A 23927-nucleotide genomic window follows, 5' to 3' on the forward strand; every position below is an offset into this window, starting at 1 on the left:
AAAAGATGATTATCAAATAATGAAAAAAAATATAAATAAAAAAAATCAATGTGGATGATTTAAAAAGGATTTTATTTTTCTGGTCCAGTTGTCAAGGAGTCACTTAATGAAATGAACATACAAAATGTACTGGCAAATAAGAAAACAGAAGAAAAAAAACAAACTTATGACATCTTTTCTGAAATGGCAATTTGACATACAGTATAACCTTCATTTAAAAAAAAAAGAAACAAAAGAAATGGAGAGAAAAGGACAGAGAACCTCAAACTAAAAAATAAATTTGTCAAATAATTCAAATGGAAATAAATATACCTCTGGATGATGAGTTTTAGGGAGAATTGCACAGAATCAAAGTATAGTCTTCACTACCACATATGAAGCTTTACAAGCACATAAATACAAACATTTATTAAATCTACACGTAATCTCCCACACACATACTTACTTAATCAACAGTTTATTTCTTATTTATGGTTTCAACATTGCATCCATAGGAGTCCCCTTCAAACAACACATTACACGGAGGCATTCTGTGAAGAAGGTAGCTGCATTGTGGCAACTGTAATAATGCAGCAAGACTGCAAAGAAAGAGCTAATTTTCAAGATTTTCTGCCAGTATTGAATTAATCAAGAAATTCTGGAGTCATTTTTTTAACTAGCACTGAGAAAAGAAAAAAAAAAAAAAAAAGCTTTTGGCATTTTACATTCCCCAGTTGTACATGAAGGAGTCTCAAGAGACTGTGGGGTAGACGAGGGCTGTTACAGTCCAGAATGATCCTTCGTTAAGAAACCTACTGTTTATATGCCCGGACATATAAACAGGGAATAATGCATTAGGAAACAAGCTCAGTGACCTACACAATTTATTTATCCTAAAACAGTATCAGGAACTTCAGCTGTTGAACAATTCAAATTCGTTCTCATTCACTCACTGTCATCTCAAACATACATCTCATTAATGCTTAAGCAGCAGGCTAGCTTATTTGTAGCTCACAAAGGTCAACTTAATTTTTACAAATCATCATCAAAAAAAGAAAGTATTCAGCATTCAGTATATATTAAATCAAGATTGATTATCATTGTCATACAGAGCTTTATCCAAGTATTGATAAACATGACGAAGCTCTCCTTCATCTTTGTCCCCCCCGGAGCTCGCAAGACAAGCTCAAACCATTATTTCCATGAAAACAACCAATAAACAGAAAAATCACAGGAAATTTCATTCTTCTTTTAGCTCTCAAAGACTCAATCAGTTGCTAGCAAAACACATGTCAAAAAGTATTAAAAAAAACATCCAGATGTCTACAGCTGAAGGAGTGGAGTGCAGAAAATATGGGGCACAAGCAGTTTCGAATGTGTAAAGCAATCTGCAGTGAAAGTAGCCTCTGGTATATCTATGGTATTTTCTGGTCCTGACTAGGAGCGGCTAGCGTGTGCCCTACATTCATATGAGAGCAGCGTTAACTGCCTATACATTTCAGCCTTCATTTCCAATCAGAGTAGAGAGCTGAGCCATGTGTCTCAGTATACTGGAGGGAAACGGAGCCCTGGAAGAAGAAAAGGCAGCGAAAGGAAACCAAACCAAAACTTTGAGGGGTGGGAGCTGCTTGTACCCAAAATACTGTTGTGCGGGCAAAGGCAGTGTAATTCTCCCCTCCCCTCCCTTTTCGAGTCATAAAACAAGACTCGGACATGGCAAGGTAAGGCAAGGCATGAGGAGAAAAAGGAAAACTGTTGTTTTTTTTGTCCAAATTAAATTTGGCCCATTACATTTTACAATCTGAGTGGATCATTCAGAACATGTCAGAAGCTCTGGAGATAAACTCTTTTAGCTCGAGTGGCCGATTTAAAGAGGGATTGACTCATTCTCTTGGCAAGTCACTAGTTCGGTTCTCAGGGTCCAAGCTGATAACGGGAAAAATACCTGAGCAGTCGTTCCATTTTTCCCCCCAACAGAACGATCTGACACTCCACACTAGCCAGGGAACCAAAAAGGAAGAATAAGTCAACTTATATTTCCTGAAAATAGCATCTTTCCCAACCATAGGCGAGTCTTTAATTTGGGGTATTCAACTTTTTAGGTGTTCCTGGGCGCTTCTGCCAAAAGTGGTTAGGAATGGTGAAGGCATCAACACTCATTGACATGGTTTTGGACGGGATGACAGTGAACTGTTTACGGTCAGAGCTATACTTGTAAATGGACTCCACCATCTCAGGTTTGATGTTACGTGGGCCAATGCCAGTCAGCCGGTCCATGTCCTCGGTTTCAGGGTTCATGGTGTAAACTGCTCTGAATTGGCAGCTGGCATCTCGGAAGAGGATTAGGAAATGGTTGGCTGCGCTTTTTTCCATTTCCTGAAAAGACAAACACCAACAGACAAGCAGAGTTTGTAAGCAAGAGCCATGTTAGTGTGGGCCTCTTAGTGAGACCGTAACGTAGCAGCATTGTTTACCTCGACGATCTTGTTTTTTTGTGGTTCATTAACCTTGCCAGCCAGGCAGCAGCGAGTGATAGCATTATGGATGATGAACTTGTTGGACTTAAAGCTCGGTTCCTTGTATAGCTTTGGTCCTGAAAAACAGTTTTCACACATGATATGCTGCTCTAATAAAACAATGCTCACATTTTTAAAAACAAACTTTAGCCATGAATGAATCACTGACCTGTATATTCTGGAATGGAAGCTGGGGAGGAAATGGTGGATCCATTTTCCCAGTCTTTTTCCCCATTCTGGGCACTCCTTCGCCCTGGTGACATTAGCCGTGACCGAGAGGGAGAGTGTGATCGGCTAGGAAAAAAAACCCAAAGTGGGTTACAGACATTAATCGTCACCATCACCTTTGCACCTGATAGCACTGATAACGACTACCACAGCAACTGTAACTAGAGGCAGATAAACACAAACAAATAATTAAACAACTAGTTCATTGTAAAAATCCATTATCCAGGTCCTCTTTCTCTGACGGTTAATGCAATGTTCTGTGACCTGTCCAGGGCAAACAGCGCCAACATTTAAAGCCCCTACATAAATAAATTTAAACTATTATCTCTGTGTGTTACCTTGGAGATTTCCTGACAGTCAGCCCTCCAGAGTCATTAGCCATAGAGGACAGGTTCATCATTGAGTGGAAGTTCCCTTTGTTCAGCCTGTTTCCTACAAGAAAACAACAACAACATGTTATAAGAAAAAAAACAACAAGCAAAAGAAGAGATAAAGTTTCTAAAACTTAGAAATTTGGTGGTGGTGTCGGTAGCCTTTACCCTTGACGGGACTATTGGACAAAACTGAGTCATCTCTGAAAACTGTCTTAGGTCTCTGTTTCTTCACATCACGGACTGTTGTAGGTTTCTTCCTCAGCACTTTGTCCAGATCTTCCATAATCTTGAGTTGCTGTCGTCTCTCATACTCCTGCCTGGTGAAGTCTCCTCTGCGTTGGGGAGTGCCTTCTGCTGGTGGGGTACGTGATGCCGGAGGGGTGCCTGGGGTCTGGGATGTTTCTTCATTCTTGCCCCAGCCTTCAATGATCATCCACTGCGGCTTGCTAAGAGCAGAGGGCGACAGAGAGCACAATGTCAAAATGTATAATACTAGGAATGCAGATATAACAAATGTAAATGTGACTTAAAAACTATAATCTAAACATATATGATTGTACAGGAGTCATTAGGGAGTGTTTATTGTGCTAAAACTGTTTTATTGTATGCACTATTACTGTTCATATTTAGCAATGCCACCAGCTGCATAAATGGAAAAAAGAAGAAAAGTCTTACTTTGATTCTTTTTCCTTCTCTTGCTCAAGTTTGCGTCTCTTCATCTCTTCGGTTCTCCTTTGCTGCTTCTCAAGAAGAGCTGCTCTTCGCTGTGCCATCTCATCCTCTGTTCGATCCCTGTCATCCTACAAAGACAAAACCAAGTAGACATGAATAGTCATTAACACACTGACCTAAACCAAGGTTTACCAGATACCAAAATAATGAAATGTAGTACCAACCTTGAAAAAGAAACCAACTCCTGCCTTCGATTCTGGCTCCATTCGATCACTCATTGAATCTGATAATGTATCAGGCACTTCGTCATCCTCTTCCCCCTCTGGTCCCAAGGCAGAGAGTGGGATCTCAATTAAACTGCTATGTTTGCCATTGGACATTCCAGCTGGGGCTTCACTCTCGAAGGAGCACTCTGAAGGGGCACCAGAGCTGCATCCTGCACTAGCAAGCCCTTCCTTCTTTACCAGGGGACTGTGTGAGCGTCCTGCCTCCATGTCCATGCTAAAAATACTCTGTCCATCATTGGAGCCTACTTCTGATAGGGCGTCATCTGCTGCAGGATGAGGAGGTGGAGTTGGTATAGGAGTCAACGAAGGTGTGGGGACAGGAGTCGGCCCAAATGAACGTAGCTCATCCAGGCTATCAGAGTCACCTATAGAGAAGGTGGATGAAGTCCGAACCTGGGACTGCAAATGATTTACTCGACGAAGATGGGGGATACGGTCCACATTCTGAGGTGGGTTGAGAACCCTTGAATCTTTTGGGAACTTTGGGTCCATTTGGCGACTGTGTTTTGGACTTTTAGGGGGTACAGACTGAGCTCTTCGATGAACTTTAGGAGATTTAGGAGGAGCAGAAGGGTTTGCCATTTTGCGTGATGGTGAGGGAGAAGAGGACGCTAAATTAAAACCTCGGGTGGATTCTCGTGAGATGCGTGAAGCAGGAGCTGAGTTGGAAGGATTAGGGTCGGCTGGAATAACCCAGGATTTGTTCGTGGATGCTGCAGGTTTCTTCTTGATAAGTTGATTCTGCTGTTCACTCAGTCGCTGCATGTCAGTTTGCAGGGAGGACAATGCTGCAGTTAACTTGGACACAGCATTGTTATAATCCCCTAAAGGGGCTACCGTTTTTTCACCAGGTGTCTGACTGGCCTCTTTGATGAGCACATGTCCTCCTCTACCACTTATATCATCCTCCACAAAGAGGCGCTGTTGATCTTGTTCCTCCCCTTCCTCCTCCATTCGAGCAAGTCTTTCCTCCAAAGTCAAACGTGAAAGATCTTCTTCTCCTTTCTCCTCAGAGTCAACATCATTCTGCTCTTTTTTCAACTGTAGAAAAGCACTCTTCCCCAGTCTTTGACGATGCTTTGCAAAAATGGCCTCAATACGTTTTTTCTGGGCTTCAATGGCTTTTCTTTTTTCTTCAAGCCGAACTCCCAGTTCAGTCATCTCATTATTTAGTTGTGGGCTCTTACTCGGGCTTTCTTCAGACTTTTGTGCCCAAGAGGTCATCTGAGGGGAAGATGGGTCGCTACCTTTAGGAGAATCCAGGCTCTGTTTCTTTTTGCGTTCTGCAAAGCTGGTCATCCTCACCCCACTGTCAGGTGAATTCTTAGCATAGCCAATGGAAGAGTTTGCATGGACTGCTGGTGTGTTTGGAGTCGACTGGGCCTTTGGCAGGTCCTCTAAGGCATCTGAATCTAAACTGCCATCTCTCAAGACTGAGTCATCATCCCGTGAACATCCTGAGGTGTTTCTGGTGCGAGCTGGCTCCCTGGTGGACTCTTTAGGCTGGTACATCATTCCTGAGTGCGTAGGGGCAGAGCAGCTTATGGGAGTCATGTTGCCATCATATCTAGAACTTGCAGAATCATCAGGTGAGTGGAGGTAGAAGCCATCAGGAGCACCATCAGGATGTAATCTAGGTTCCATCTTGCCTTCATTGTGAATTATTTGGAGAGCCTCTTCAATGGTGGGCAGCTCTCCAGTTTCATTTGTCTCAAGTCTGTTCTCCTCAGCCAGCCTTGGAATAACGGGAGTCTGTGTGGCCCATGATGCTCTCTGAGGACCGTTTGGTCCAGGGGCCTTACCAACCAAATGGCTAATGTCTTCAGGAGTAGTGTAGGGCTGATTAATGTTTTGGCCTGCTGGGTTGAGTTGATCTGAGCTCATAGAGCGGGTTATTACAGGGTTGCCCATCACTATATCAACATCACTGTCAAGGCCAAAAGGGATGCTGAAGGATACTGCTGACAAGGGCCGACTAAGAGAAAGAGGAAAGCAAGTTCAAGTAAAACCAAACTGGTGGATGTAACAGTTAATATACTCTGTGTACTAGCACTACCTGAGAGGTTTCTTGCTCCATGTCTTTCCAACTCCTTCTATATGAGACATTGAGGTAGACTGAGTCAAAGGTCCTGAGTACAATGGGACACAGACAAACATGTAAAGGCATGCAAACATCACAGGGATGCACACAATAACCAAACAAAATATACATAAAATATATATAGAAATAAGGAAACAACACCACAAAACTGAAACAAAAACAATGACTGAGAGGAATCAAACTGACTGACTTAATACCTGATGCAGAAGAAGAAATGGGGAGAAAGGGTTTCTTGAAGATGGAAGGAGAAGTACTATAAAGTGGAAAAATATATAGTTTTAGCTCTCAATAACTGTTGGACAAAATCTAGATGCAAAATAAATATTTATTAAATGTATTTATTCATACAAAAACAAAAATCAAAACATTTCTATACCTGTTACCACTGGTGTTACTTTGTGTCACTGGTGTGGATTCATCTGATGAAAAGGGAGAACCCATTTGGGTCCATGTTAGATCCATTAGGATTTCATCTTCAGTGTAATGCTCAACATTTACAAAAGAACGCAAACCTGCGACACTCACCTATTGGCTGAACAAATTCTGGCCTTTGTACTTCGAACCAGTAAAGCAGTTCAGACAGGAAACTCAGAAAATTGAGCTACAGGATGAAACACATCAAGTCAGATATTAGAGAACCATCATGTAATTTTAATGTACAAGTCAAATAATGACAGAGTGGTTACCTGAAGCTCTTGTGGTGTGTATAGCATATCTTCAAGTGCCAAGTGACAGCAGCCCTTCAAACAGCTGTCACAAAATTCTCTGATGAACTGCAGGTTGTACAGGCTGTCTGATACCGACATGGAGTCCTTCATACAAACATCTTACAGACAGGAGTAAAAGTGTTAAACTGACAGACATGGCCTGTTGTCATTATATTAACTCAAGTAATAAGTAACTAGGATCAATTTGGAATGATGTAATTGACTTGGGATCTTACTGTTGATTGGACTGAATTGACGTTTTTGTAAAGTGCCTTGAGACAACATTTGTTGTGACCTGGTGCTTTAGATATAAACTGAATTGCGAACTGAGGTTAGCACACTACTTGTGGATTCCAATATAGTTATTTAAAGAGCTGTTTTACCTGTTTAAATTTTTAACTACAGGCAATATGCCAACTTCAGTGTTTCCATGTGAAAAGATGTGTGAACAACCTTAGAGGCATTTATCAGGTAAATGGTTGGTGATTTGCATTCTCTGTTAACAGACCAAAGAGGACCCGTACCAAAAAAATAATAATTAGAAATAGTTTTCAAAATGCCTCTAAATATCTAATTATTCCAGATATTTATACTGAGTTTAAATTTCATGTGAAATAATCATTACAATTGTTAAGTTAAGTATCAAGAACAAGTCTTAGTTTTGTTTTTTGCTAAACATGACACTCAAGATTAATTTTTCATTATTGGAAGTCCAGTCTTATCTCTTCTTAGTTTTTCAAATACATTTAACAAATTATTTTAATATTTATAGTTTTTTATTTGTTATTAGGAACATTTTTTAAGTTAAAGATATTGTTTTTTGTCCAAATTTATATATTTAATTAAACAGTTGACAAAAAAAATATTGGATCATGCCTTTTTTGCTAGAGATAAAAACAAAAGTTGAATTATATTAAAATCAAAAACACTTTTGTCAATCTCAATTGACAAATTGAGATTGTATTGTTTAGTATACAATACTAAACTTAGTATTGTGTTGTTCTTGCTGTATAAGCTGCTACCATCATCCAATTGTTGAGCTATGATTTATATCCTGCTAAAAGGCACTCTGTTAAAGCACAGAATTAAAAAAAAAAATGTCAGTACCTTCAAGCCTTAGTAGTCCAGGGCAATAGTAGTGTATGACAGCAGCAACAGCACAACCACTGGAGAGATCTTTAACTTCATTCACCTCTGGAAAGATTGGTTTCACTTTGGACTGAATTTTATCCTTCCTGTAGCGGAGCTATTATAACAGACAAAAAAACAACAAATTAATTGATATGACTTTACTAATATTTTAATCTGATGTATTAGTCATTTCCTTAAGGACACACGTGCGCACTCTTGTCCCACCTGTTGCTTGCGACAGGTTAGGAATTACTTTTGAATCAGACAAAGAGGACAAATAAAAAGTAAAGCTAAGGACATGCAAAAGGAGGTGAGAGTGGTTGAGCTTGTTATTGAGGCAAAGACGAAAACTATTTCAGAGATAAAAAGTGAGAAAGGGGGTCAAGAGAGCCTGAAGAAAGAGAAAAACGGGAGAAAACATTTCAGGTATAACTAGTTTTGTATTCTCCCTTGTTTTGCAGAATACAAAACAAGGCAGGAAACACCTGCCTAAACTCCTCTATGATAAAACCCGTGCAAACACACAGCACCTAAGAAACCAGCATACACATGGCAAAGTCCAGCTTTTTTAAAACAATGATTCATGCACTACTCATGTCTCCACAAATAATGCCTTCTGGACCTGTCCTGAAACTGCATTGCTGTTATACTTTTAATCAAGTGCTGTTCAGTGCAAACAAAGATTTGATGCAAAAATCCAAACTCAAACCAGCTCATGGGCATTAAAAGAACAGACCTGATCAGAATTTTGAGAAATTTGATGAGGACACTGGAAGGATGGACGGATAGGGATGCAGAAAAGAGGAGGGAACTTACAGGAACAAGTTTCCAATACCAGCGTGTAGGACACTGTCAGAGCAAAGGAGAGAGTAACAGAAAAAAGAAAAAAAAAGGAGGAGAATAGAGAACAGGAGCACAGGGACAGGTATTAAGACTATAGTGGAGGAAAAAGACAAACCGGACAGTTTCTTGAAATTGCAAAAGAAATTTGCTTTTTCAAGTGCTTTATGTCTGAGGTTGTTGTAAAGTTTGCAGAAGTCCACTTTTATCCTATTTTGTGTCTTTCTCCCTTGTTGCTTTTATTTTACAAGAGATATTACTGATCCTGAATTTTTACAAACAGTATTTGTTCGTCTGTCTACAAAAAACAGTTAGGCATAAACTAGTTTTTGTAGCATTGCACCAATCATTGGCCATTATTAAAACTCACTTTGACTTCTTAAGATTAACTGCGCCTGAAAAAAGCCACTTAGTTTACAAAAATGACAGAAAATTAGCTATACGGATCAAAAGATTTTTGCTTCTTATGACAAATGTCTTCTTCCTATTTTAAATATAACCCATTTAAATAATTCTGAAAAGATTCAGAGGTTCATGTGCCGAGTTGTTCTGGATATCAGCAATACTCACAGAAGGCTCAACAGGTTGGGGTTCTGTTGTTGCTTGAGACGAGTCAGTCTGAGCTCCTTCAGTACGATCTCGCAGCTTCTGGTTTAACTAAGAGCAGATCATCAGAACTGTTCAAATCCATACTAACCATAGATATTTGTAGTAAAACATACAATAAAATCATACATCACAAGTAAATGTGAATTACATAATATGTCTCCAGCAAGAGGGGGATAAAAATAAATCAATGCGTTCAAAAATAATAAAAATCTGAGTTTAAAACATGCTTTGTTTACTCCTTACCACGTTAACCCAGCGAAGCAGAGCATCCTCCCAACGAGCAGCTCCATCCAGTAATTCAGCAGAGCCACACGTCTTCACTGCAGTCACAGTTCCCATGGCTCCCACCGCCATCAAGGCATCCATCACTGCAAGATGGGCACTCTGCAAAAAAAATCCCAGAAGAAAAAGAAAAGGAATTCAACTCCAGACCTGAGGTGACGTCAACTAATTAGTGAATACAATATTGTTGAACAGTTGTTTTTATCATTTCTGCCTGCTGCAGGCCTGTCACTGTTTACAAGCAGTATCCTCTAGAGGTCACTATAACCCACTGGTTGACCAGGAAAAAAAACGTCTCAAACTTTTTCAGCAGGCAAACACAAACAACAGTAGATGTGGGTGAACTTTGGACCTGTGTTTGTACATCCATTAAATCATTAAATAGACAGCAGACTTGTAATATGATGACACAGGTCCTAGAGCCGTCACTCTTCATCTATTTTCCCTTTTTTGCGTTACCTTTTACACAGTGAAATATTTCCATATGACTCATGTAAAAAACACACATGCAGGATATGCCAGATGAAAAAAAGGTTGTTATGCAACAATAAGAAAACACAAATGGAAAAGAAAAACTGCATGAGAGAAGAGATGTATCTTATTAGGTTTAAGACTAAATAATGTGTTGAAAGTGAGTTCAGAATATAAATGGAAACATTCATATTTACAACTATATCCTTTGGGTATTTCCTCATGCACAGGAGACCATTACAGAGCTCATTAAATGTAGCACCAACCTTATCAGCTCAGTCAAAGCGAGAATGTTAATTCTTTAAACCTGTTAACTTATTAGTAGTGGTGCTCTGTTTGCACTACAGCATTACAATTCAAACATATCTAAACCTATTTTTTTCTAGTTTATTCAAGTTTAATAATGATTTTCTTTTGTTTACCATCAATAATTTCCCAGAGACAAGAAATTTACATTTAGACCAGATCTAATTACCAGTCCTCACAGAAGGACAAAACAGTTGAAAAGATTACAATTATTTGTACATAAGGTTATTCTTTTAACAGCTTATCCCTCATCCTCAAACATATGTTTTTCTGCTTTTATTAATTACTTACAAGAGAAAAGACTGAGCAAAATCAACTCATTCCCATCAATAGGCTACTCAGTTGATCAACACTTTTGAGCATAATCTGAGAAAATCATTGCCTAGTTCCTTTAATTACTAACAAATACAGTTGCCAGACATCCTTTCCCTTTTGCCCAGATACAGAGTAGTAGCAGTTTAGCTGACAATCAGCCTGGCATACATGTCTGCCTACTGAACCCAGCGGTAAAGTGCTGACCTGGGAAGACCCCTGGCAGAGCAGGCTATGCTAGGAAACATTTGTCAGATAATATTAGGATATTCAGAGCAAGGACTGGGGCCCTAGGTGGTTTGCCCTCCAAATACTGTTGACAAACTAAGAAGCTGTAACTTTCATGGTTATGAGACATAGCTTGCCTTTTTGGTAAATACAAATAGTGACTTTACAAACGACCAGCTCTTTGCTTCCTACTAGATTTGAGGATTGTGCATATGATTTTATTAACCAGTGTTAATAAAAGATAAAACACTTCTTGTGTTTTGCGAAATGATCTGTTAATAGAGTCGATAGTTTCTGTTAAATGTAATCTATATTACTTACTGCACAGTGCATGAATGAAATGATAAACAAGCTGTCATAATCAGAATTACTGTCAGGTGTATTACTGTCCTCTTCAGAAGCTGTAAGCACAACAGCAGTAGTTGTAATTTGTCGTATAATTGTTTTCTACAATCTTTAAAGTACAGTGAAAAATATGCAAATATTAAAGATTCCTACAATGCCCACTACTAAACAGATACAAATATGCAACATGCAAGTACAGAGTCTTGCATGTTTCAAAAAATGTTCTGCCTGTGAGATTCCCACATCTGCCTATTTGGGAGACGTAGCTCAAAACGTTTGGAACTCCACTAAAAAGGGAAATATTCTAGAAAAAAAAATACCGTAACGTATAAAAATATAATTAAAATCTATAAAACACAAAGTAATTTCTAATTATAACACATTTCTACAATTAGCTTAGATTTCTACCACAGCTCAACACTCGAAAGGTAACAAAAAAAATAAAGCCACAAATGTGCGCCTGAATAGAATAGAATAGAATAGAATTACTTTATTCATCCCAGCAGGGAAATTATTTCGCAGTTACAGCAGCATAGAGACAAGACACACAACAACCACCACCATGTGGCCAACTCTGCTTTTGTTGGGTAATGTGATTTTCAAATGATGATTTAAAATATTTAAAAAAGTTAAACAGAACAGGAAGAATGAGCTGCAGCCACTTGCAGATTTGCCACTGCAGGCCCAGGGGAGTTTGCTAAGCTAAATCACAAGGTTCCCTAATGAGTAGAGAGAGAAGCCACTCCAGCACACAGCTCTGAGCCTGCCAGATCACCATAACAACCAGCCAGCTGACCCATAATGCATCTGAGAACAAGCCTGACTGCAGTACTGATTTGTGCTGGCTTAACCCTGGTTCTCTGAAACATCCCGCATCTCTGCAATATATTTGTAGAGAGCAAAAATATACAACAAATCCCTTTAACATTAAACATCTAAAACATGATTACAAAAACTACTTTTACAGGATATTTGTTAAATAAGGTAAGAAAAAGGCATTATGTTGATCATTAGACAAAGTCATGTTGAAGGGATTACGTCTGAAATATGACTTAACCCCATCCCCCGTCCCTGCCTTGTTCCTGTTTGATGGGGAGACAAACAGGGGGATCAAGCAGGCCTGGGGCCCAGCCAGGGATTTTGGAAAAGAGGTTAATACCCATATGTACATGAACCTTGCACTTAATCACGGGAAATCAGCTCAAAATAAACATACACAAAAATAAATGCAGCACATTTCAAAGATTAATTAATAAAAACAATTATTTTCTAAACAGCAACAGACCAAAGCAGAATAAATGGTGTAAGGTGATTGTTACCGTTTCTGATACTCTGCCACTTCGGTTTCAGCTAAGCTCTTGACTGATGTTCACTTAACCAGAAACCTGCCAACACAGCACTATTCCCTAAGACAGCGTCTCTGATAAAACAAACGCAATACAGGACAAGAATGAAATCTAGCTACATTATGATCAACTTTATTTAATCAATGTCAATACTAGATATTGTAAAACTGCTTCAAGGTGTGACTAAATAGTTTGTGTTGCACCCACCCATCCTGACAAACCCTCACTAAAGGTGAACATAAAAAGCAGAGCTGGCATGGCGGGAGAAGCCAGCTAGACAACAAGGCTGATGGTTTTCAAGTCACACCTCTCATTTCACAATCTTAACAAGCATAACTCACATGGCTCAGAGTTACTGAAGTAAAGGAGTCAATGAGACCTGGTTGTGGTACATTTTTTGTTCAAAAAGCACTGCAATCATTCACTTAACATGTGAAACTAGGGAACGGGGGGTCAGTGGTCATCTCTAGGATGTTGACCAATCATGAAAGACGACGTTCAGTCTATATAGAAGATTATGCCTAATCTTCAGAGATCTTTATCCTCAATCTGAGGAGTAATGGGGGCCGAGCAGATGCAAGCAGAATAACCCAAAAACTGATAGATCCTCATTGACTAAAATATAGAAAACTTTGATTACAACTACATCAACATCTTTACTTGATTAAGGACATTTTACAAAATATTAAAGGAAGCAAAATCAAAATAAAACATAAAAAAGTAGGATCCATATCACCATTCTTTATTAGAAATAGTGTATACTTTAACAGGGGAGTTATGCCTCTGTTTTTATTACAGTTTTTCAGATTACCAAAGCTCCAGCCCGATGTAGATATAAGAAGAGACAAAATAACATCAACTTTATTTGATGGATTTATGTTTGGATTTAAATATAACCCAATTTTCCAAAAATCAGTAAACAACGTTAACGCAACAACCTTGACCTTTCCAAATGAAATCTGCAATGTAAAAGCAAATTACTTGGCTGCAGCAGTAGTAAACAGGCAAAGCTGCGAATTCCATCTAGAGAAATGTGAAGCTTTAACAAAGAGCCAACCTGCAGCAGATTGCCACTGCTGCAAAAGCTGTTTTACTGGCAAGGAACCACACTGATGCTCCAACCTTGTAATACTGCAGCATGACCCACTTTCTCTGCTTGCCATAAAAGCTGCACTGCCAGTCACTGGCAGACAAACTCCAAAAGCGGTCCATAACTAGGGATAATACACTACAGTACCAAATAGCGACTGTAGCAGTGGCAGAGACAGTCAGAGAAAAGCTTTATGCCTAAGTGATAAAGCAGAGAACAGCCATTGTCTAAAGTGGAAAAATCTGAGGTGCACAAAATGACAACCAAGAACAACAGATACCTGTGTATTTACATTTACAAATCTTTTAGCTTTCCTTTAGTGTCAGCTATTTCAGGTTTTTCAGTGTCATACATGAAATTAGAAGAAAATGCCAAAGCTTTTAAGAGGTTTAAGAAAACTCTTGATGCTCCAATGTGCTTGTTATTGTGCAAGTATGATGAAAATATGCTGGATGTAAATAATCAGAAAAACATGTGAAAGGGTAAATAACAAAAACACACTGAAGATTTTATATGTTTTTTGGTTGAAAAAGCTTTTTCCAGCTGTAAAAAAGTTTACCACTCATCTCTACTAGAATGTGGATTCAGATTTAGAGAGCAAATAAATCAAAATAATAATAATGAAAAAAAAGAGTAAAGAAAAAAGTTAAGTACTAACCAGTTTTCTGCAAGAACTGCTTCAATTGATGATAGGGCATATTGCTCCAAGCCTGAAATTTGGCTCATCATCAGACAACTAACCTATTTCAAACACCAACTCTTATGCCTAAGAAACAGTCTTTGCACAGTAGAACAAAATCCAAAGTGCTGCTTATGGAAGCTAGCAGTACAGCACTGTAACCAACAACACTGTCGGTCCACTGATTGTGCATTCCTGTCTTTTGTTTTGTGTAAGCTCTTACTGGCATGGTATTAACCCATCTCTGCTGGATTCAGAGAACAAGATTTCATTTTTACTTCACTGAAATGCAACCAATGACTGAAAAGGAGAATGAAAAAGATTGCCGTCATCAGGTGTACAGTACAAGCTGTGGTACCAAGCAATCGGCTGCAGTGGAGCAAATATGAGTCCCTGTACAACAATGTTCCCTACAAATCCCTGAGGAGGGCCTCGTTTTCAAAAAAAAAAGTGTGTGTGCACCCATTTTGTGGGCTTTTGATCAGTGTAAATGGTATGGTTTATATAAACTGCAATGTAAACCACTTTAAATGTCATCTAGCTAATGCAAATCATATACAAAAATTATATTTTCTATATATAATAAATTAATTTTCAGGCTGAACAGTTGTGAGCCATATAATGTCACAAGAAGAGTGAAAGACATACAGAGAGGCTTTGTCAGCAGTTAAGAGGACAAACCTGTTTCTCTTGATTTAAACTCATTGAGCCAGCTCAATGTATTCTCTCAACACAGCAGCTAAAGTTTCACTAGAACTCTCTAGCTATTGTTCTGATCTGGACCTTCTATTGTACATGGACTCCATCTCCCTCTCACACCCTGAAAGTAAAGTAGTCATGCCCTCGTCCTTGCAGCTGGAACCACTCATCTTTTGAGATCAGTTAGGGACGTGCATGGCACTGGGGGAAGGGCTCAGTGAGTAAGGGTCTTTTTGAAGTCCTTTAATCCCCAGAATCAAAGCATAAACATGGCCCAATAACAGCAAAGTGAACCTGACCTCTTCTATTTTTTTCTGAACAACAGAACTGGCTTCAGTAGAGAAACATAAGGCACAAAAAATAATAAGCAAATCATGCACACAATGCTGTTCACTACATTACTGTTCTCAATTTTAGCAAAAACTGCTCTTGTTACACGTTTGCCTAGCGCTGGATTTTGGAGGCAGTTTACTGAATAAGGAGGCGATGCAGATGCCTGTGCAATTATCTGTTTCTTACATTTTAAAAATAATTCAAAATCAGGTGAGTTTAAAGTCTTTATTTTAATCCTATTCTGCAAAAGTGTAAAAATGCTCCACAAAAGGTTTGGCAGATATTACCATTTTGATGGGTTTATGTCGCAGGTCTGTCTCAGTCACTGAGGATCCTTGATCTTTGGCGACTACGCCGCTCTGGGTGAGGATCTGCAGCAGGGCGACGTTGTCTTTGGGCTGTGCCTCCGATCCAGTACTCCCCATTACGATGCTGTAGGTCCGACAGTACAACTCTGAGGACTGCAGCAGGCGTGTGACTGGAGGTTTAAGATGCTCCTGTTCATACTGGTCACAGTAGAAGGGGTCACGCAGCTCTGCAGGGACATTTTCTATTAATGGACAAAAACAGATCACAATTAGATTAATTAGCATTTTTAAACCATGGTTTGGTAACAGTCATTTGTATTGCAGGTAAAGGTCATATAACAGACAAATAACTCAAGAGTAACTATAAATAACCCAAATTAAATGGGTGTTATTAAGATATTAAAGTCACATGGATATGTGCAGGTAAAGTTATGGAGGAACTACTTAAAATATTAAATTAAAAAGGGCTAAGCTAGAATCCTGTTTAACCAGGAAACACCTTCAGGAAGATTAAACAGATGTCTGAGAGGTGATGCACTGTTCATCCACACCTGTAAACAAAGCAAGCATAGCCCTCAGCACAAAAATAACAAACCTGAGGAGTTTGGAAATGAGCTACTACACTTACTGAGCAAAACTACAACTTAACAAGTGGCAGAGGGGAACATTTAATTCAGCCAGAAGTGTGCAAACCACATTTTGAAATAAGGCTCTGGAAGCAAATATAAAATAATAAAAAATATATTTGTATAACAGTGGGATCTTACATACAATCCAAACACTCAAGGTTAGCCATGACCGACACACTTCTGAAGTAAACAGAGAAGATTTGTCGACAACCAAACAGCTTCACATATCAGATGGCTCAGATCACAATGGCAAAACACTTTTGCAGAAACAGACAGAAAAATTCCCAAGGGAGGACATAAATGGCTCCTAGGAAACAAAAACACTTCCTGGATGTCAAGTGATACGGAAAGTAGAATGGGTTTAAACATAGAAAAAAATGTGTGCCTTATATGAACAAGTTATTCTTGATCCTTGTTTATTGAATTGTAATTTGCTGCTCAAGTAGAACTGCACATTATTTCCATACTCACATAAAGTAGAACAGTCAAGAAAAATTATTTGCTTGGCATATTTTTAAGCCCAAAAAATGTGTTAAAAAATGATCACCCTTACCATTTTCAATAACTTCAGGTAGAAACCAAAGCAAAACAGTTAGCTAGTTTTAAAAGTTGCCTTCAGGCACATAGAGGGGCAGATTAAGCCAGCTGTTTATACCACCCAGTTATAATTACAGAAGTAAGTAAAAAAACAAACATCACAATAAACTCAAGAAGTTGCCACTCCCAAATTACGACTTTTTTTTCTTTGCCATTCTTATTGAGCACATGTACTTTTCTGAAACTAGCTGACAATTTTCAGAGATTAATTGAAGGTGCCCGACTTGCTCAGGTCAAAATACCAAGAGGCAGTAAATCAAACTGTTTTCAGAGAAGCCTGATTTTTGATGAGCTTTTCAGGATCTGTTGCAACTTTAAGAATCTACACTCAGGATATAATACGATGAAGTGTTCAATGTATCTGAGAATGAGGAAATCAAAAAATTTACTTTTTCAAAAAAAAAGTACAAACAGATAACCTGAGAGTTCTAGACAGCAGGTTTAGTTGTGTAGTTTTTAAAATTCCCCTGTCTGCTCATCAACCACATGGTCGCTAATAAAGATTCATCTTTCAGTCACAGCGTTGTTACAACGCATGTATTTGAAACAATACAGACTGAAAAGACAAAGCAACATTCACAGATAGATAAAAGTCTGAACATTAAATGACTTTGTCTCTGTGGTTGTAGACTAATTTATAATTGGATTTTAAATGTATGGTTCAAAATTAAACACAAAGATACAAAAAACCTGGTAAGTTTTAAGTGACTAGGTCTCCTGAAAAAAAAAAAAAAAAACAAAGAAAACTTACAAGTAATACGCCTTAAAAAGAATTTGCTGTCTAAACATACGCAACAAACTAATGGTTATAACTTCCCAGTTCCAACATTCACCTAATGCATCAAGAGTTATGACACACCTTTCTCCTGCAAATATGAATAAGGAAAAAAACTAAGCACATCTTTAGGCTGGTCACTGAGTATTTAAGACCTAGATTACCAACATTACACTAGAAATAATGTGTTAAAACTGTACTCGACACACCCACAAATAAAGCAGTTTTTAATTAAAACATTAACAATGATGTCTGTAAATAAGTGTCTCACAGTACAAAGGTCCTTTAGAAATGGAAACATCAGTAATGAAAGCACAGAAAACATTTGGACATTTAAGTTTAAAACTGAACGTCACTTGTTACATTTTTTTCAATATTAAAGTCTCAAAAGCTAAAACTCCAACAGTGCTCACATTAAAGTTATAAATACCTATCAGCAGCTAAAGTAGTTAATGTATACATACATAAAAATGTGGTAAGATCTCCCCTAGAAGGCAAAGCGGATGCAAATACCACAACTCAGCGAGATGATATAGACTGATCTGAGAATAATTTCCCTATGTGACTTACCATGAACAATGACTTGGTCCATCACATATCAAATTTAAAGCCAGTGGCACATTTCAAGTAGCAGATGCATAAAGAACTCACTATAAAGTCAAATCTTTGCCATTTAAATCCTAATGACAGTGAAACAAATGGGAGGTTATGATATGAATGCAACTTATCATAAAATAGCAAAACAACATAATTTGCTGATATTGAAATACATACAATTGTTTAAAAACATTTTTATTTAAAAAAAAAGTCTATTTGTTTGCCTAGGCTGGTGCAAGAACCTCTCGTTTTTACAGGTCATGAGTCAGTGCTTTATCTATTAGCTTGAGTGAGAAGGCAAAAGTCAAAAGTTTGCGAAGTTTATTGACTCAGTGTGTACCACTGGCAGATTACTCCAGGTAAAAATAAGGAAGCGACTGTCCATCAGTGGATCAAATATGGTAAATCCTGACAACAGAGGCAGCTCACTTTGACCTTTTCCTATTCATGCTAGCAGAAAAGGTAACTGAGCAGATATGCAAAACAGTTATTTATGTAAAACTGTAAAAAGTTTTGAAAAGTCTGGAGGAACTGACAATTTACAAGCAAAGCTGCAGTCAGGTCCGCTGTGCTAGCTGGTATCTAAACTGACCTGGACAGTTGGATAACAGGAAACGTGTCCCTTTTCATTGACTGATTGAGCTAGCATACCGGTGGGGTCATAGAACATTAACACATCTCTCAAAGTGGTCATAACACACAGCAGAACAGGCTTCTGTGCAAAACATTGGCACTCAAATGTTCAAAGTAACAATTTCCCTCAGAATGAAAGAAACTTTGCTGGTGTTTAGAACAAACCACCAGCATCCTGACAATTTAAGAATAACACATTTAAAGAAGGTCTGATGGTCAAAAGCTTGAACACTTTTAAAAACTCTGTTATTTAGTACATAATTCACTGACATTCAGTGTAATACTGCTTGTTGTTTCAGATGTCCTCATCATGTGGCTGAAAGGATCAAACACATATGATTACCGGGTTTTATTTTTAGAACAAAGCAGGTACTGTTCTGTTGCCCCAAAACTTAGCTCTAGTCAGAAAAGCAATGTTAGCAGCCCACACTCCATGTATCCACTCAAACTCAGAATAACAGAGACCACCATAGCAATTTTTTATCAACTATATTTCAGAACATTTAAATTCAACCCACACATTGATCATCATCATTACTGGTGTGCAGCGGAACAGGTTTGCAAGCAAAAATTCTTCAGTTTAATTTACATTAAGATGAAAAAAATAAATGAAACAATATATTTTCTTTGTGTGGCTAAAATAGTGTTGAAAGCAAGCAAATATTGATCTCTGGACCACAATCCGATTGAGAGACAAAACACAACATATGAAGCGTCTCATCTTCACATGGCCTCAAAGATCCACTTACTATAAACATGCTAGCCCTGAAAGCCCTTTGTATCCTGTAACATTAACACAGGCACTGCTCTACTGCAGCACACAAAGCTTGATTGCATTAAAGGACCGGTGTACACTGAGCTACATCCTAAAGGGTGAAAGTGATTACGTCTCAGAAGTAAACAGGACAACAATAGAGGAGAGGGCAAGTATGTAATATGAAGAGATGATAGAAACAAACTCTAAATTAGATCTTGATGCCCTTTAGTGCATCAAGTTCTTGCAATGGTTCATACAATAAGGGGTAAATTTTCAGGTATTAACTTATCTTCGAATAATATTTTCAAATCTGAGAATTTGTACAAACATGTTTGTCTGTAATTCGTGAAAGTACGTAAATAAAATACACATTACACTGAAACAAAATGTTTTAAGCCCATGGGCACAAAATGATTTGTTTATAGATTTGAAATGGAGAATACAAAGACACAAAATGGCTGTATGAAGTGGCAAATGGGTAAATTGACCTGAAGTCCCTGAAATTTAAAGTAAAATTCAGCAACAGTGAGGCTTGAGGCTTGGTCTTAAAGAAAATCACCTTGTACACAATTTAAACTTTCTGACTGAACACTAACAACAAGCAAACATTCTAGACCAGGCATATTCAACTCTAGCCCTAGATTGCTGGTGTCCTGCAACTTTTAGATGCGTTTCTGCTTCTTCAAACCTGAGTCACATAATCAGGATGATAGCAGGACAATGTAGAGCTTGACTGTATACTGTATGCTTAATTGAGCCAATTGATTCCTGCTTAAAAGTTGCAGGACATTGGCCCTTTAGTACTGGAGTTGAATACTCCCATCCTAGACTATAATACCAACATTGTCTGGTAACATATTTTTTTAATACACCCTGTTTTATTATATAACAGCATTAAAATAGACATAACATAAACACGTGGCTTAAACAAACTGAAAGCATGCAAGTGTTGCTTATTGAAAAACAGACTTCCTCCTAGCCTAAACAGGTAAATCTTGAGTTTCATTCCAACTTAATGGAGCACTAGTTTGAGTCACCCTCAGATGATTTGTTAATTATTTATTCATTGTGACATTCCAGGTGGATCATGTTTTGTTACCCATTTAAATATATAAGTTCATTTTTGAAACAATGTCACAGTCCTCCAAGAATACATGCAACATATCTAGATGTCATTGCCAAAAGGTAAAAGAGAAATTAAAATTCTAGTTCAGTATTTTTAGTCTTTCAATTATTTCATTGAATGCTCCTTTGCTTAAATGAATAATGATTATGTTTAACCTACTTGCTGTCCTGGTCCCTAAGCCTTAATATCTTTTTTTTTATGCCAACATAAATATTTTAATTCAGCCTCTTAAGCAGATTATTATGACTAAATGGAGATTTATTTTTGAGGAGGTTTTACATTCGATGACAAAGCTTTTCATACATTTCTGGGACATGTCTTAGAAAGGTATTTGAAAACTGCTATTAAAATGTGTTAAAATGTTGTCTATTGTTTTAAATAAGCTAACTGCCCTTGAAAAGCTAAGACGACCTATCCTGGCTCCTCCTGGGCCATCTGTCCTAACCAGCTGAATTTCTGGGAAAGGACTTGATGATGGTATCCTGAATTTGCATGACTCTATCAGCAAGGCTATTGAGTTGATTAAGACAGAAACTAAACATGATCACAGTGTTTTGTTGTTATATCCCCGTGGCTTGGCATGACTTTGACCAAAGGGTGTGGCTGAGGTGCTAAACTGAGTACACAAAGGTGGCAACAGCCTGGAGTCTTAAACACAGGATCAGTGTAGCATTGTGTAACAAAATAGCTCACACATGCAAAACAACTTTATTGGCAAAATGAGTAAGATTTGTAATCTTCTCTAAACCTTTCAGTACATATGATTAAATTACCTTAAAGTCGATTACATATCATTTCACTGATGAGAGAGTCGTTTTGTAAAAAATTTTAAGTCAACTAGAATGAAAAGGCACACATGACTACTTGGGTGTCTCCTTTCCTCTGTGTGAGTTTTAATGTTTTCCTAGCTGGTGTTCTAAAACAAAGCCACACGTCAACATGTCAGGGTCAAAGCTGACAAGAGTTTAAGCAACCCAAACACATATCTGAGCTGTATGTAAAATACTACTTATTTTAAGTTGGAAGCTTCCTCCATCACAGTGGCTGGGTGGTTTGTCAATCAAGAGTTTTGCTGACTGGAGAATGTCTAATAAATTAAAAGCTGCCATAGAGGAATGCAGAATATAATTTAACATGGGAACTCATTTATCCCTATTGGTTCCACAGTTCAGTCTGCCTGGTTTAAGCTGCTGTTATCACAGATGAAAGAACATATTTGAGAACACAAATGCCTTGTGTACCGTGTCTGTGTAGCCTGTCATTTCAGACCTCAGGGCTGGTATTAGGACAGAGTGGTTAGCTTGATAAGGGAGGCCTACAAGAGGAGGCCCGTTTCTCTGACATACATACCCAAAGAGACAATAAATGACATGTGTCACAGTCCCAAAGAAATGCATACAGTGCCAGCGTCCTCTTTTCACATGCGGCTCTTTGTGCTAAAATCGCCGAACAATACAAGCACTGCAGTTGCTTTCCGTGCATGTGCGTTTCACTAAAATAATGTAAACACATTACCAGACAACAAAAGAATGGGGGTCCCGAGTAAAACAGGGTTTTAAGCCAGCAGGCCCGAACAAAAACCTACCTGAACTCCCGTAGGACTTCGCCAGCAGCCATCCTACACTTGCGCATATTTTTGATTTACTGCAGTCATACAAATCCAATGGCTTTATGTCTGGGACCACAAAAGTCCTCCTCTTAGTGGGGGAGTCCACCATAGCGGCACTGTAAAAAAAAAAATCGCAAGCGATGCTGGCAAAAAAATATATGCAAGAGTGTATAAAAATACTCAGGCAACCATTATTTTAGTTGAGTATTCCACACGACCGCAGGGCTGGGAATACGGATGTGGTTTCAGGTTTTCCTCGGGAAATATCCGCCCCGGTTTGGCTTTTCAGACAGCTAATGTCCTCTTCTACGTCTTCCTGAAGACGAAATATCCGCTTCGTTATACTTTACAATCAGAGGAAGCTCAGAAACACCCGAGATGTTACAGAAAGCCGGACTATTCCCAATCGTTTCAGCCTCTCTTCGTCCGCATTGCTGTGTTGTCACTTCACTGTACACAGCTCCACTTTAGTCCAGGCGATGAGTGACTACCAGGTGCTCCACACTGGCATCGCTCGCTCACCCAACTGGCCAATAGGAATTAAGGATGCGCAACGAGGGCGGGCCCTCCTTGTGAAAGGAAACAGCAGGTAGAGGTGTGGTGGTAGTTTTGCTACAGGTGCATCTGGTATGTAGATGAACCCCTGAAGGGATAGCATTTTATTGCCTTAAAGCTGTTGGAAGTTAACTTAAAGTGCAGATCATTCGAAATCTGCTCTTCTGTTATTACATTTCAAAACTTTATAAACTCCAAAAGTAAAAAAAAAAAGCCCAAGTGTGGAAATCACACTGAACAGTATAGGAAGTCATACTGAAGTAGTTAAAATGCACTCCTACACAAAACTGAACATAGCAAACATATTATTATGGAGGGGTGTTCCTGGAGATTATTTACAATATTTTATTCAATGATAAGAAGTCTAATTCTACCATTATTCACTTGGTAAAAAAAAAAAAAAAAAAAAAATCCGCTCTACTGTGAATGGTAAGTCAATAAATTAAATGGCTTATTATAATATCGAAGCCAATGGACATCTCACAACTGTGAAGATTTTATTTGTTTTAATAATTCGTAATCCTAAAAATTTTTGCATGGTATTTTTCTCTATTACCTAAAGTTTTCTAATTATATTTGACAGCAACACAGAAATATAATCTTAAAGAATTTCTAACATTTCATAAACTATATCTTAAAATATGCAATGAAACAATCAAAATTAATCTAGCATCTTCTTTTAAATCCAAGTTTAAACAGCTCCAAATTTGTGTACAATAACACAACATAGCAATCTGAAATTTATACATTGCTATTGAGAAAATCAATAAAAATGTGATGCGCTTTTTTGTGAGGTAATGAAACCT

General features: G+C 38.2%; 1 protein-coding gene across 3 annotated transcripts; it reads right to left on the minus strand.

Moving 5' to 3' along the window:
• Positions 1–51: 51 nt before the first annotated feature.
• On the minus strand, positions 52–23039 carry camsap3 (calmodulin regulated spectrin associated protein family member 3). Of its 3 annotated transcripts, none has more exons than XM_023348796.1 (18): positions 22543–23039; positions 15823–16085; positions 9688–9828; positions 9406–9492; positions 8812–8844; positions 7972–8110; positions 6844–6983; positions 6683–6758; positions 6534–6576; positions 6355–6410; positions 6113–6149; positions 3994–6031; positions 3773–3897; positions 3263–3543; positions 3062–3155; positions 2665–2789; positions 2454–2572; positions 52–2355 (listed from the first exon to the last, which is right to left on the minus strand). In XM_023348796.1, the coding sequence occupies exons 1-18, from the start codon at positions 22673–22675 to the stop codon at positions 2056–2058; spliced, it is 4230 nt and encodes a 1409-aa protein (XP_023204564.1). In that variant the 5' UTR covers positions 22676–23039; the 3' UTR covers positions 52–2055. The 3 variants fall into 3 exon arrangements, with proteins under 3 accessions (XP_023204564.1, XP_014329585.1, XP_023204561.1); XM_014474099.2 differs by having other exon boundaries at positions 6113–6185; XM_023348793.1 differs by lacking the exon at positions 8812–8844 and having other exon boundaries at positions 6113–6185.
• Positions 23040–23927: the final 888 nt, after the last annotated feature.

Source organism: Xiphophorus maculatus, chromosome 16 (genome assembly GCF_002775205.1).
Source record: "Xiphophorus maculatus strain JP 163 A chromosome 16, X_maculatus-5.0-male, whole genome shotgun sequence".
NCBI lineage: Eukaryota > Metazoa > Chordata > Actinopteri > Cyprinodontiformes > Poeciliidae > Xiphophorus > Xiphophorus maculatus.